At 37.4% G+C, this 12,555-nt stretch overlaps 1 protein-coding gene across 3 annotated transcripts in view; it reads left to right on the top strand.

Moving 5' to 3' along the window:
* The window catches only part of ASXL3 (ASXL transcriptional regulator 3), a 132,915-nt gene that overhangs the window by 82,882 nt on the left and 37,478 nt on the right, over window positions 1-12,555 (top strand). For all 3 annotated transcript variants that reach the window (XM_056332551.1, XM_056332549.1, XM_056332550.1), the window contains 2 exons: window positions 312-431; window positions 4,938-5,101. In XM_056332551.1, the coding sequence (XP_056188526.1) occupies window positions 312-431; window positions 4,938-5,101 (284 nt within the window). The remainder of the gene's footprint in view (window positions 1-311; window positions 432-4,937; window positions 5,102-12,555) is intronic.

The raw sequence follows: 12,555 nt of genomic DNA, 5'->3' as shown, positions 1-12,555 counted from the left end.
TTTTAAAGGTATCTCCTGGGCATTATAGGAAAACATTATTTATATTAGATCAGTGAACATTGTTATTGACTGCAGTGTTCAATAAACTTTAGTTTTCAGCACTTAATTGATTTACTGAGCTTTTACTTCCATTTCCTCTGATGATGAGGAATTGTATTGTGACCAGAAAGGTATATTGCCTTTCAGCAAGTAGATGTCATGTTTTTTTAAATACTGTTTCTGTGTTTTTTTTACAGTGTAAGGGTGCTTGGGGGGATTGTTGGAACAAGTGCATCAGTATCATGTTTGGGGGCTTTTATTTTTTTCCTAAGGATCTGAATCTAAAAATGGTGAAGCAGATGGTTCTGATAAAGAGATGAAACTTGGGCAAAAGTCGCCAACTGGAAAACAAACAAGCCAGCACTTAAAGAGGTTAAAAAAATCTGGTTTAGGTGAGTAGAAGTAAAACAAATGTCTTACTTGTTATTGTAATACTGATATTTTTCTAAACTCTTGTGTTCTCTTTAGAAGTTTTATTTTTCAGGTTTATCTGCCCCTTTTCCAAACTCAGCAGCTGACCCTTTCTCAAGAAGGCATCTTTCTTTCTGGCTACCTGGAAAATCCATGGGCAATTTTTTTCCCACCCAGAATGCTTTTCTGTAGTTGCTTTTTAAAGTTTGACAGACCGAAGCAACTGCAGGCAGAGAGGTCATTTAGCAATTAGCTTCTGATTGCTGCATTATGATTTTTTGGGGGGATGGGGGCAGGGTGCAGCAAATATTCTCTCTTCTTGGTAGATTTGCATACTGTCTAATACGCATTTATTCCCAAAGATAGTGGTGTTTTTGCCCTATTAGAAGTTAGTCCTCTTCATTTGCATTGTCATATAGAGATTTGGCATATCATTTTTGGTTGATTCTCTTTCTTTGGTTGATTTGTTTCTTCAATTGGATTCTTAATTATTTTGAAGCTACATCTCTTGTGGTGGTAGATACAGTTTCTGATTTTATTTTCTGTGTTCTTTAGCAAGATTTGTGGATGATGCTCTGTAATTAATGAAGAATTTTCTCTGAAGAGATGCTAAGAGTAAATTCTCAGTAGCTCCATGCGATAGGCAGATTTTCCTGCTCTGCATGAAGTATATTGGAAATGTTCCCTAAGGAGCAGAAAATGTAGTGTTCACTAACACTCTTGTATTGGCTAAAGTAAAGTAGAATAATTAAAAAACTGTTTCTTTATCTTTACAAAGGACTTCTTAAATTCAGCAGCCTGCTGGATCATTTAGAGAAGTATTTTGCAATGTGGCCATGTTGGAAAAGTTAGCGAACAAGCTTTTTGCAGTGGCTAGATCAACCTAAAAATTTATGTCTGTCTCTGTGGTGATAAGATTGTACTTCTTTATTAATTATCCATCCTAGTCCTATCTTTATATATAATGATCCTTAAAATAGCTTGAAGGTACTTTACTTCCTAAATATCATAGGTTGGTTATTGAATATGTTATTGCCAGTTTGGGTGAACTGTTTCCTGCAAGCCTTACTGTATCACAGCCTGCTATGAAAGTGTACTTTGGTTTCATATAGGATCTGCCTGTGCATTATTGATCAGATTCAGATGGATAGCTAGTTCTGTGTGTTGATCAAATGGCATTATTCAAAACTGAAAGTACTTTTTCAGTATTACAAGTTTGGCTATGCAAAGATACGTTCGATTTTAGATGACTTCCTGTAACTTTTCTCTACATTTAATATTGAGATATATAATGTATACATTCCTCCCCAGACCCAGATATTTCATCAGCTGTTGGCCAGTGATACCAAATGTAGAGCGAATTAATTAGATTTTTTGTGGATTTCAGAAAAAATCACCTAGCCTTTTGGGACACCACACTTGGAATGCATGAAACTTTGTGTAAGGTTTAGGAGTTTCTGTTCCTGTATGTGCTGAAATGTTTCTCTTATGACATAATATTTCTTGATATACTAATCGAACAGTTGTTGAGCATCTTTGAGAATAGGTCCAGTGTTCTATATAGTGCATGACTCAGTTCCAGCACTGATTGTCTGAAACTCTGCTGACCTGCCCAACGTTCACTGCATGTTGTATTTGGTAGACTTTCTGAGTTCTTATTAAACATGATAACTTTTCCCCCTTTTAGTTAGCTGATTCTGCTCACTATGTGATTTCTTTTTTTTATTATTATGATTTTTATACGTTGATGTAGAACCATGGTGCTCCCAGTTTTTCATAGTTAATTCTCTATCTCGGCGGCTAATCTCTTCTTTTCCAAGGCTGTAAGCTTGAGTTTCTCGCTCATCTTCCAGGTTCTGTTTCTGATCTGGGCAGTGATCCTCCCAAACTCTGGTAGCAGCTATATAAGGGTTCAAAATGTCTTTCTATGTGGAAAATAATATTAAAAATATGGGCATATGTTTTGTCATAAACTCCTCTCAGAGCTGTGATTACCCATGCAGTAGTGGCACTCTTGTGATATTCCACAGAATTACTGCTTTCTCTTCTACTCCCAAATACTTCACTCAATCTGATTACAAACTTGAGACATGTAGTAAAGGTCCTAAACCATAGGAAGGGTGCAGGAGAGGGAATTTGTTGTTCATCTGAAAAGATTTTGTTTTTTGAAGTAATGGGTATGCTGGGCAGCCACAGTGAGTTACTGGCCTGTCATCCTAGGAATAGTACACGTATTTCTTCCACAAGTTGATAAAACCTCCATAGTAACCTGTAAGTGGTAGCAGGTCAATTAAAAAATGTGTGACCTAGGCACACAGAATTAGGTTTGACTTTCTGATACTGCCTTGGGCTTGTCCACACTGTTAAAATATCTGCCACTGAAGGATGTTACGGGCTTTGCAGTCATATGTCTTGTTATAGTTTGGATCATCTGTGTATGTCGTTCCATAGGATATGAAGCATTAGCTAGGGAAAATGCTACTCCAATTTGGAGCCACTTAGAAGATGGGGATGTGTATTCTGTATTGATTGAAGAAAAGATTATACATACAGGCATTAAAATTGGATACATCATACTACTTGTGTTATGCTTGGGGACCGTGTTCTTTTTGCATTTATATTTAGTGGGAGGAACAGATGGTGAGGACAGTTTATTGTGATGCGTTCATGAAAATGAGCTCTTCTTCTGTACAATTGTCCTTTATTCGTAGGGCATTCATTTGTTTGTAATTGAGTCTTTGCTGTACTGAAATACAGTATGTTGGAAATATGTGTTGGAAAAGGTTATCTTGTGCTTAGTGCAAAGTAATCCTTGTCTTATTGAGTTGCATTGTCTGCTGAAAAGTAAAAGGAAATTGCAAGAATGTTTGTGGGAGGCTGTGGCTGAAGGGGAGCTTTTAGAATTTACAAATCTGCATTTTCTTTCATTTGTACATTTTGTAGGTGATATTATAAGCCTTTCAGGTGAGACCACTATATAGGCCTTTCCAAGAGATCTAAAGCATAATTGCATTATTTTTATACATATTACTGTTAAGTAATTTGTAGCATTTGAGACGTTCCTAATAATCAGTATGCCCAAATTCCCCCATTTGTAAAATAAATTTATTCTTGTTAACATGTCAGTTGTAATCCTTGCTGAGAGGTCCTATGTGAATGCCAAATGCCATCATTGCTTATAGCACTGGAATACCATTTTCAATTGCTCTTTTGGAGATTCTGCTGGTGTTTGTGTATGATTTAGTTAAGACCCCTTTTGCAGCATCTTTGAAATATTTGGAAGTGCAGTGGAACAAAACCTGGAGGAGTTTCCTGGTAGGGGTTGGAAGCTTTTGAGTTTTTCCAGCCACCTGGACCCCCCACTTAGTCCATTTCCATATTGAGTATCATAATATGTTAAGACTGGGAGAAAAAAAGGATTTTAGTAGTATGTATATAGCCTGAAGCAGGTAGCAGTAGTTGCTCTTTAAGGAGCTTTAAAAAGTGTCTTTCAAATATTATCCTAGAAATAATAACAAAATGAGACCAGACAGCACTTCCAGTGGTCATCTAATTTGTCCACCTGTCATAGGGCAAAATCAGTTACACACCTGTCATTCTTGACAGGTACTTGTCTAACATATTCTTAAAAATTTCCACTCTTGAAAACTGTAATGCCTCTATACAGATCTAATCCAGTGTCTCCTTGTCATTGGCCATTGAAAGCTCTCCTTTCCCAGTATCTTAACAGAAATATTTCATACTGTGCTATCCACTGTGGGCAGTAAGAAGACACTGCTCTTTATCCCTGTGCATCAGCCATTTATGTATTTCTCCCTTCCTCTTGCTGAGTCTTTATCTTACTCATTCCTGGGTTTGTATTTTCCTCACAGACCCTGTTTTCTAAACCTCTGGTAATTCCTGCAGCTGCTGCCTTCTGTGTGTTGCTCATTTCAGATCACCGTTCCTATGAAAGTTCTGAAAAATGCATGTTTTCAGAGACTATATAACACATTAAATAGTCTCATCTCTGTGATCACTGCCTGTTCACACAGGTAGTCTTCAACAGGTGCTATGGGGCAAGTTACATAGGCCATAATGCTCCGCAGATGCAGAGCATGGTGAAAGAGAAGCTATCTGTGATGATTGAGTCATATCAGCCTTGTCGAGCAGCTTTTTGCATGGAAATAGATGCTTATAATTATGTTGATGACATGACAGGAAAATTTTGTGCTGTTGCTGAGTTGAGCTGGTCTTTTGAGCTGGAAGTAAGAATATGTCAACTGTGATGTTGACTGGAACATGGATCCTGTAAGAGCTCAAGAGACAAATACTGAGAATATAAAAGAAGCTGTTAAGACGCCTAGAAAAGGCTGTGTTACCCTTCTCAGAGTAGTGTTTCTTTGGAGCTTACTGTATTATGCAATAAAAGCTAAAAAGTTAAAAAGAATTGTTCTTACTCTCTTTCTTTATTTATGTTTAAAGTTATTTCTGTTTATTTACTCCAGGACATTTGAAATGGACCAAAGCTGAGGATATTGACATAGAAACACCAGGATCTATTCTAGTGAACACTAACCTGAGGGCTTTAATAAATAAACACACCTTTGCTTCTTTACCTCAGCATTTTCAACAATACCTCCTGCTTTTGCTTCCAGAAGTAGACAGGCAGGTAAGTAGCATCATGCAACATTTATTTCTTTAATGAGACTTTTTTAGTGTGTTTGCATAGGCTGATTTGATTGACTAGGAATTGTTCCAGGAAAGAATAAGAAAATTTCCGTACTTTCTTAAGTAAAACTGTTGGATGTAGAATGACTGTAAAGTTTACCTAAGCATCAACCAGCTCCTGCTTCCTTTCTTTCTGAAAACTGTGCAGTTCCTGGTTTTATCTAAATGGAAACTAGCCAGCAGATCTTCTGAACTTGCCAGATGTCTTAATTAGTTTTTCTACCTATGGTGTTGAAGATCAACTTCTCATCTTGGAGACTTTGTCTTGTATATTGAGTCTCTTTTCATCTGTGATCTTTCTGGGCACTTTGCCAGCAATGTCCAGGTCAATATTAGTTCTGTTAGCTTCTTCTCGTCCTTACCTTTTATGCATGCCTGTGTACACATCTGCTGAGCTCCAGTGCACTGAATCCATTCATTCACACCTTTTGTAAGGAGGTTCTTGTTCAGAGCTCATGACTCATATGGGTTGTTAATCAGTTCTCTCGAGGAGAATGATTTGGGTAGAAATAAAAGTTCAATTTCATGTTGTTTCTTACAATGTTTGGTCCTTCCTGCACAGGTTGGTCAGATTGCAGACTTTTTAGAGCAAGAAAAAAAAATCCTTCCAGTACGTGTAGTAGCTAAAATAGCAAAGAGAGCCCAAACCAAATTCATTTGCTCACTTGCGTCGCTTCCTGATTTGAAGTCTTAGCAATTTCAATGGGTAATTTTCAATGGGTAATACTCATGTACTTAACTAGGACATATTAAGTTGCCCGAATAGGGTGTTGTATATTTTTGCAGCTGGTCAGTATCCCTCTTTTTATATAACAGAAAATGCAGGTCCCTTAAATGACTGATGAAAAACTGCATCTTAAATCAGTATGTTAAATGCCATGGTTTCATTTCTTAAACTGTTAGTAGTTAGCATCTACCACAGTAACACAGGGGAAAGCGGTGCAATATGAGACAAAAAGAGAAAGAAAAATTGTGTTGATGTACATTTACTCAGTCTCTTATCAAATCAGATACTGTATGTTGTGGACTAAAATTATGCACTTTGATAATGGAATATTTGAGAAAGAATATTAAAACCGGAGCCTCAGGAGAAACAATGTAAATGTATTTATTCTTAAGCTCCCACAAGGTAGTCAAAGTCAGTATTAAGAGATTTTAAAAGAACCATTTTCCCTGCTCTATAATAGATTTTAATTTAGTGCCCAGCAAATATTTTCCTGTTAGTTTTGGGTTTTTTCCCCCTTTCTACTTAATTTACCAGAAGAGATAAAAAACAAGTCTGCTAGCTAAAATCATGTTTTTTCTCTAACCATCAAAGATCCCAGTGTTCATTAATTACATTTCAAGTAAGGCAGCCTTGTTATAGAAGTTTCTTACTTTAAAATTTATTTTTGCAAATGGAGGCTCTAGAACTGACAAGCCATTTAGCTTCTTATCAGGGTTCTTACAGCAGAGTTTTTGGCAAGAAAATCAAGAGAATATTTGTTGAATTTAATCATACCTTACTAGTTAAAAGCAGTGCATTTCTTTTTTATTTTTATTTCAAGAAAGCTTTCATGAAATGCATACATTGCAGGTGTTCTTTCAAAGGCCCAACACTACATAATTGGACACTGTTACTTCACAAGCAAACTAGTCACAAAAAAGCAGTTGTCGTGAGACATTTACAGATGTCTTTCTGTCTGCCATCATCTCGCAGTGTTCTGTGGGTTTGTGTAGCATGCCGTGTTTTAACATGCGTTTGGAAGGCACGAGTCCCTGTTCATCTCAGGAAGTTTAATGGCAATGTTTGGCCTCTGAGTGTGATAGTTTGGGGATTGTTTTCTGGTGAGGAGCGGAATAGCCCTGAACCCTCACTTTGCAGAGGTCTTAGCAGAGGAAGAATTGTATCCTTTTTCTTGCTGAGACTATGTCCTTTTCTATGCCTGAAGAGTAGCGTCCCAGATACAGACTGATGAAAGCAGTTGAACTGATACTCTTTTCCTTCTTGTGGCAAGTGAAAAACGCCAGTGTAATGCTCAAGGATCAAATGAGAGGGAAAGAGAATTCCAGCCAGGGAGCTCTGGTGGGAGTCTCTGGTGTTCGTCACTCCAGCTGCACCAGTCAAGGGTATTCAGTCTTCCTCTTTTATTTCAAATATCTAAATCAAATGGGGCATCAGGCAAGCAAAAATGGTGTAAAACTATTTTTTGAGTTAGCTGGCCATCTCTGAGGGTTCAGTTTTGTTGTTTTATATTGTCCTTTCCTGTTTTGCCTGAGAATTCCTACTTTTCTGGCTCTGAAGTGTTTCCTCCCTGTTCACTGCTCTGCAGTTGGCTGCTGCAGCCTTTGCCAGAGAAAGCTGCATTTCTGTGTTGTCGTGTGGATATAGTATGAGAAGTACTGTAATAAATGGCACTATAAAAATGTAATAGAGTTATGCTATTTGTGTATATATAGTGATCTGTGAAATAAATTACTAATGAAGTGCAGTCTCATTTAGGCTTTATTACTGCTCCACATAGAAAAACCCTATGATGAATCATTCTTTGTCATTTCTGTCATAAACACCATTTTTCTGGGCGGTAGAACTCCTCCTCCTTAAATCGTACTGAGCCGAAACTTGTCATGCATATGTCAGTTTGAATAAGCATTTTTAGAAACCATTAGTTAAGGGAGTTGAGATTTTCTCTTTTTTTGTGTGTGTGTATGCAAGTGTTTATAATAAATAAATTACTTCTCTCTCAACCCCGGTTAGTCTCATATGTTCAGAAAAAAATTCAGGGCCAAGTCAGGAGCTTCGTGGGCTGTGTTTTTTTCTTCTGGTTTCAAGTCTTGTCGTTGCTATCAGGGAGCCATGGGAGCCCCTTATGGAACAAGAGCCATGGGAATCCATGGAACAAAGAGCCTTAGGAAAGATATCCCAGAATGGAAGAGGTTGAGAACAGCTGTGCTGATGTTGGTGCTGTCATTTTTCCCACTCCAGCTAGATTTTTGACAAAGTGGAAGTGTACGATCACTGCCTTTTTTTTTTTTTTTTTCCTTAGGAAAAGATAAATTGTATCATCAGTTATTCACACTTGAAAATTATTTCAGCTTGTATATTAGTTTAAATTTTACTTCAGTAGCAATGAGGCCTGTGTGTAATTTTCTGTATTCAAAATGCCTATAAAAGAAATTGGAGTGAGTTGGCGTTATGGTAGATATGTTTTATCAAGGATTTTATTTGCTTCCATTTGGGCTTAGTGAAATAGTATGTGGACATTGTTCAAAGAAGCAGCCATGTCTCAGACTTGCCTATTTAGCAGACTGCTCCAAAATGTTGCATCAGTGGTTACTGGGGACCTCATGTCTGAAATATGAACATCCAGGTTTTCAGCTCTTTGTTAATCTACATGTGTTCAAAGGCTCTAAAATTTTAAAGCTCAGCTGATACAGAAGCCTGTTGGGTGATCCCCCAGGAGACTCAGATGACTGTGCTGGCAATAAAGAAAACATGTAGGTATAAAAACTATATGGAAAGCAAAGTCTCTGCACAAAAGATTTCAGTTGTCACAAATTCCAGCCAAGTATTTTTCTTTTCGATTCTAATTAGAACATTCTACAGCCGAAGAACAATGGAATTCTCATCAAAGAATACCTGCTTCTAATATTAATACATCAAGCTGGTAATTACATGTAACAGAAGCCTTCCTGACCACCTCTCAGCAAATACTCATCTTCAAAGCAGGAGTTTTCTCTCTGTATCTAGATTGCTATACTGCATCAATGCCTCTTTAAATATTAATTAGACAGTGTATGTTGTGCAAGGATAGTAACAGGTCTGTATGACAGGTTGCTGAAAAGGAATGGCAGCTGGCAATATCTTGTCTACACCAGCTTTCCTTGTTGCTGCTACTGGGGAGTCAAATTCCTGCTGTTTATTTACACTGGGGTATGGGCAAAAGGAAAAAAAAACCCCACTACTTACCCATGTAGTAAGATTATGAGGAATGCTGCCTCATCTGAATAGTAGCAGAAAGCTTAAGTGATTTTACTCATCCTTGGAGCGCTAAACAAAATAATCTTTCCTGAAAGCTCTGAAAAAATGTGTCTTTCCATACTCTACAAACGCTTAACAATTCCCTGATCTTTGAGAATTTAACTCCCTACCCTGTAATTTCTCTTCTGGTAGTATTGGGTTCTTTTGAGTCTCTTGTGGTTTGCACTTGCCCCACCCTTTCACGTAGGATGGGAATTCCCTTCTGCAAAAACACCCACGAAGGATCTCAGAGCCTCCTCAGACCTGTGTGTTAGGTTGCAGTGCCTTTTTATCTGACCAAACTTACTCATGCAGAGCATTTACAACAGTAGAGGATATCCTAGTAAAAAGTTTTATTTTGTCTTAGCTTTATTTGGTTTATGAAGGAAATGTAGCACTTTCATTTTCTTTTCTGAATCAATCTATAATTTATAGTACTTAGTAGTTACTTAAATTCAGAATTCTACACTTAAATATTCTTAAGGAAATACTTAAGCCACGTAGTATTGCTGAAGTGCCTGTGAATGTTTCAGTTTTATAGTAAGCCAATCTACTGAAAAGAAAAACATGATGTACAAATCAAAATATTCTAAAATATTTTTTATAAATCTAAAATATTTTTTTATGAATCTAAAATAAAATCTAAAAAGTCAAACCCCATCTTAATCTCTTCTTTCAATTTCTAAATCAGTGAATCCCAAAATAATAACTGTCTCTTGGGTCAATGCCAGTATTGTTGTGTAATAACATTACAGCATCCTGTCATTTTAAGGTCGAGCAGAGGATCTCTGTCTGTCTTGGCCTACTCAATTTAGGTTGAGCTGACACTTCCAGGTTGATTATATCACCTTGCGAAGATTCCCTCTCACATTGCATTGAAAAAAAGGCACAATAAATAGCTTAATCTCTGTTTCTACTGTCTGAACAATGATAAGGAAAGGTAACCATTGTTTTTGATGTGCACAAATCACTCCTACTCCCAAGCACATCAGTTTGAATTCTGCAGTGGAGAGCAGATAATGAATGATACACAAAATTCTTATGCTTGTAAAAGACAAGGAGAGAGGTCTGCTATCTGTCATTCTGACACAGTATTTGTTTTATTCTTTTGATTACAATGAATAAAATAAATACTACTTAGTATATATTTTACTGTATGTTTTCTATAAAAAGTAAGCAAAACTTTATTTTCCACAGTCTCTTCCTTGTAGCGTTGTAGCAATCTTCCTGTTTGCTTTCTTAACTTCATCAGTACTTGAGGATTATATTTGCCGTTGGACTTTTCCAGCATTTTTTTTATGAGACATCAAACTGCAGAAATTAGTCCTGTGTGTATTATTTGCTTCCAGTTTTATTTTATGTTTCTCTCCATGGAATTATTGTGTAATAGTAGATAAATGGTTACCTTATCTTTCTTAGCTGCCTTTTTTGCTAATACTGCAACCTTTTAGCTGTCCTTTTCAATTTTGTCATCGGTAGCTTTCAAATATTTATTATTATGTTCCTGTAAATTTTTTAGTTTTACACTGAAATAGTTTTAGGATTATGAGAAAAGCACTTAGTTCAGAGGAGAACATTTGGAATAGAAGGTTAAATGTTATGTATGTCTTCTGCACCTAAGCATATTAAAAAAGCCAAATTGGCAATCCTGTGTGTGTAGTAATCGAAGCTCATTTTATGTCACATTTCTCCCTTTAACTGGCATTTATCAGTTAATGTGGATAGCATGGCATTGTAATGTGCTTTATTTATACAGCTTTATTAGGGTAGTTTTAATATAGGTATCTTAGAGACTAGATGGCTGAAGACATTCCAAAGTATTTAAGCTGCCTTTTCAGTAAAAGTCTGGGGCTCTGATTCCTGAGCTCATCTAGCCAGGGCTGTTCAGAGAGGTTACTACTCATGGCTGGCCCCTCTGTCCTTGTGCTGCAAATTAATACCTTTTTTACCAAACGCAGCTGTATGGATGGTGTATATTTACATTTCACAGTCATGTATTAACAAAAACCACCAGTTTCACTTTACAGGAGTTGAAGGCTGAAGGATTTCGCTTAGAAATCCCTGTTGGCTTTAGCTACAGGAATACTCTTTCAGCTTCCCTAGTGCAGTCCACTAAGGCTTACTGCAACTGCATTGCAATCTGGCTGCTCTGATTAATGTAATGGAATTCGTGGTTGCTTGTTTGCAATAATCCTTAGAGGTCTTCCCCAATATCAGTACTTCTACATGTATGAATAGGAAGCTTTACATTTTTGTGTCATGTTTTTGTATTTCTGCAGACATGGTCATTGTATTTCAGAAATGTGAATCAGTGTTTTCCACCATGCCACATCCATGTTGTGGAAGTTCTTGTTTCACTTCCAAAGCCCTAGCTACAAGCTCGTCACGCTTAAAGCGTGTCTCGCCTTTACGAACAAGTTTGGCAGAGGTGTTAGCGGAACTATTGCTTTTGTCTGAGCTAGGCTCAACTCGGGGCATCTAGTAGGACACAGCAAGTGCACTGTGCTTGCTGAAAGCTGAAAATACAAGAGCCACATCTGTCTCTGCAGCATCCTTATTCATAAGTTGTTCTGGTGTGTGAGGGGCTCTTCACTCAAGGTTGTTCTGATGTGAACTAGTGAAGCTTTTGTTCCCCTCTCCATCCCTCCAAACTAATTTTATAAAGTACAGTGCACAGCTGTTAGTGCTTAAGTAAAGAGGACTTTGTATGTAATACCAGTTACATTTACATTTGACAGAATTATTAGTACTTTAAAAAGAGAAAAGAATTGATAAAACACCTCCTTTCCAGTAGGAAAGTACTTGCACAAGTGCCTTTTTAAGACTTTGTGCCAAGAGCTGTGCTGTGAGAGTATAACTAATATGTGGATATAAATGGTAACGTATATGGACACAAGGGACTAGCATGCTTCAGATTATGTGGCTATTAAGGATGCATTGCACTGCTGGACTGTAGTATTTCAACTGTTCCTTCCTTGCAAAGTGCTAATAATTAAGTGATATGAGTTGGTCTGCAGTGCCTCCAGTGTTGCCACTGTAGGGCTGCACTGTAATTGGAGAACAGAACATTCCTTACAGTTCTGAATCTGAAGACAGTGAAAAGAAGAGCAAACAGAAGTGATCCATCCATGCTTCTCCTCAGTCCCCCTCCCCCCCCCCCCCCCCCCCCCCTCCTTTCGGTGTATTTGTTTCGCTGAAATAAAAAAGGGAAAAAGATTTTGAGGGGGAGGGGGCTTCCTAATTATTTCAGAACATGGCTATTCTTTGTCTTCGCATTATTTAAACTCGAATTTCCTCTAGTTTGTTTTCTCATGTGTTAAGGACATACGGCCATTTTTTTTGCACAGGAGGGGAAAAAAAAAAAAAAAGAGGATGTTTTCCAATGCCTAGAGAAA

This window comes from Falco biarmicus, chromosome 3 (assembly GCF_023638135.1).
Source record: "Falco biarmicus isolate bFalBia1 chromosome 3, bFalBia1.pri, whole genome shotgun sequence".
NCBI lineage: Eukaryota > Metazoa > Chordata > Aves > Falconiformes > Falconidae > Falco > Falco biarmicus.
Note: the sequence above shows the minus strand (reverse complement) of the source record. Positions and strands in the feature narration are given on the sequence as shown.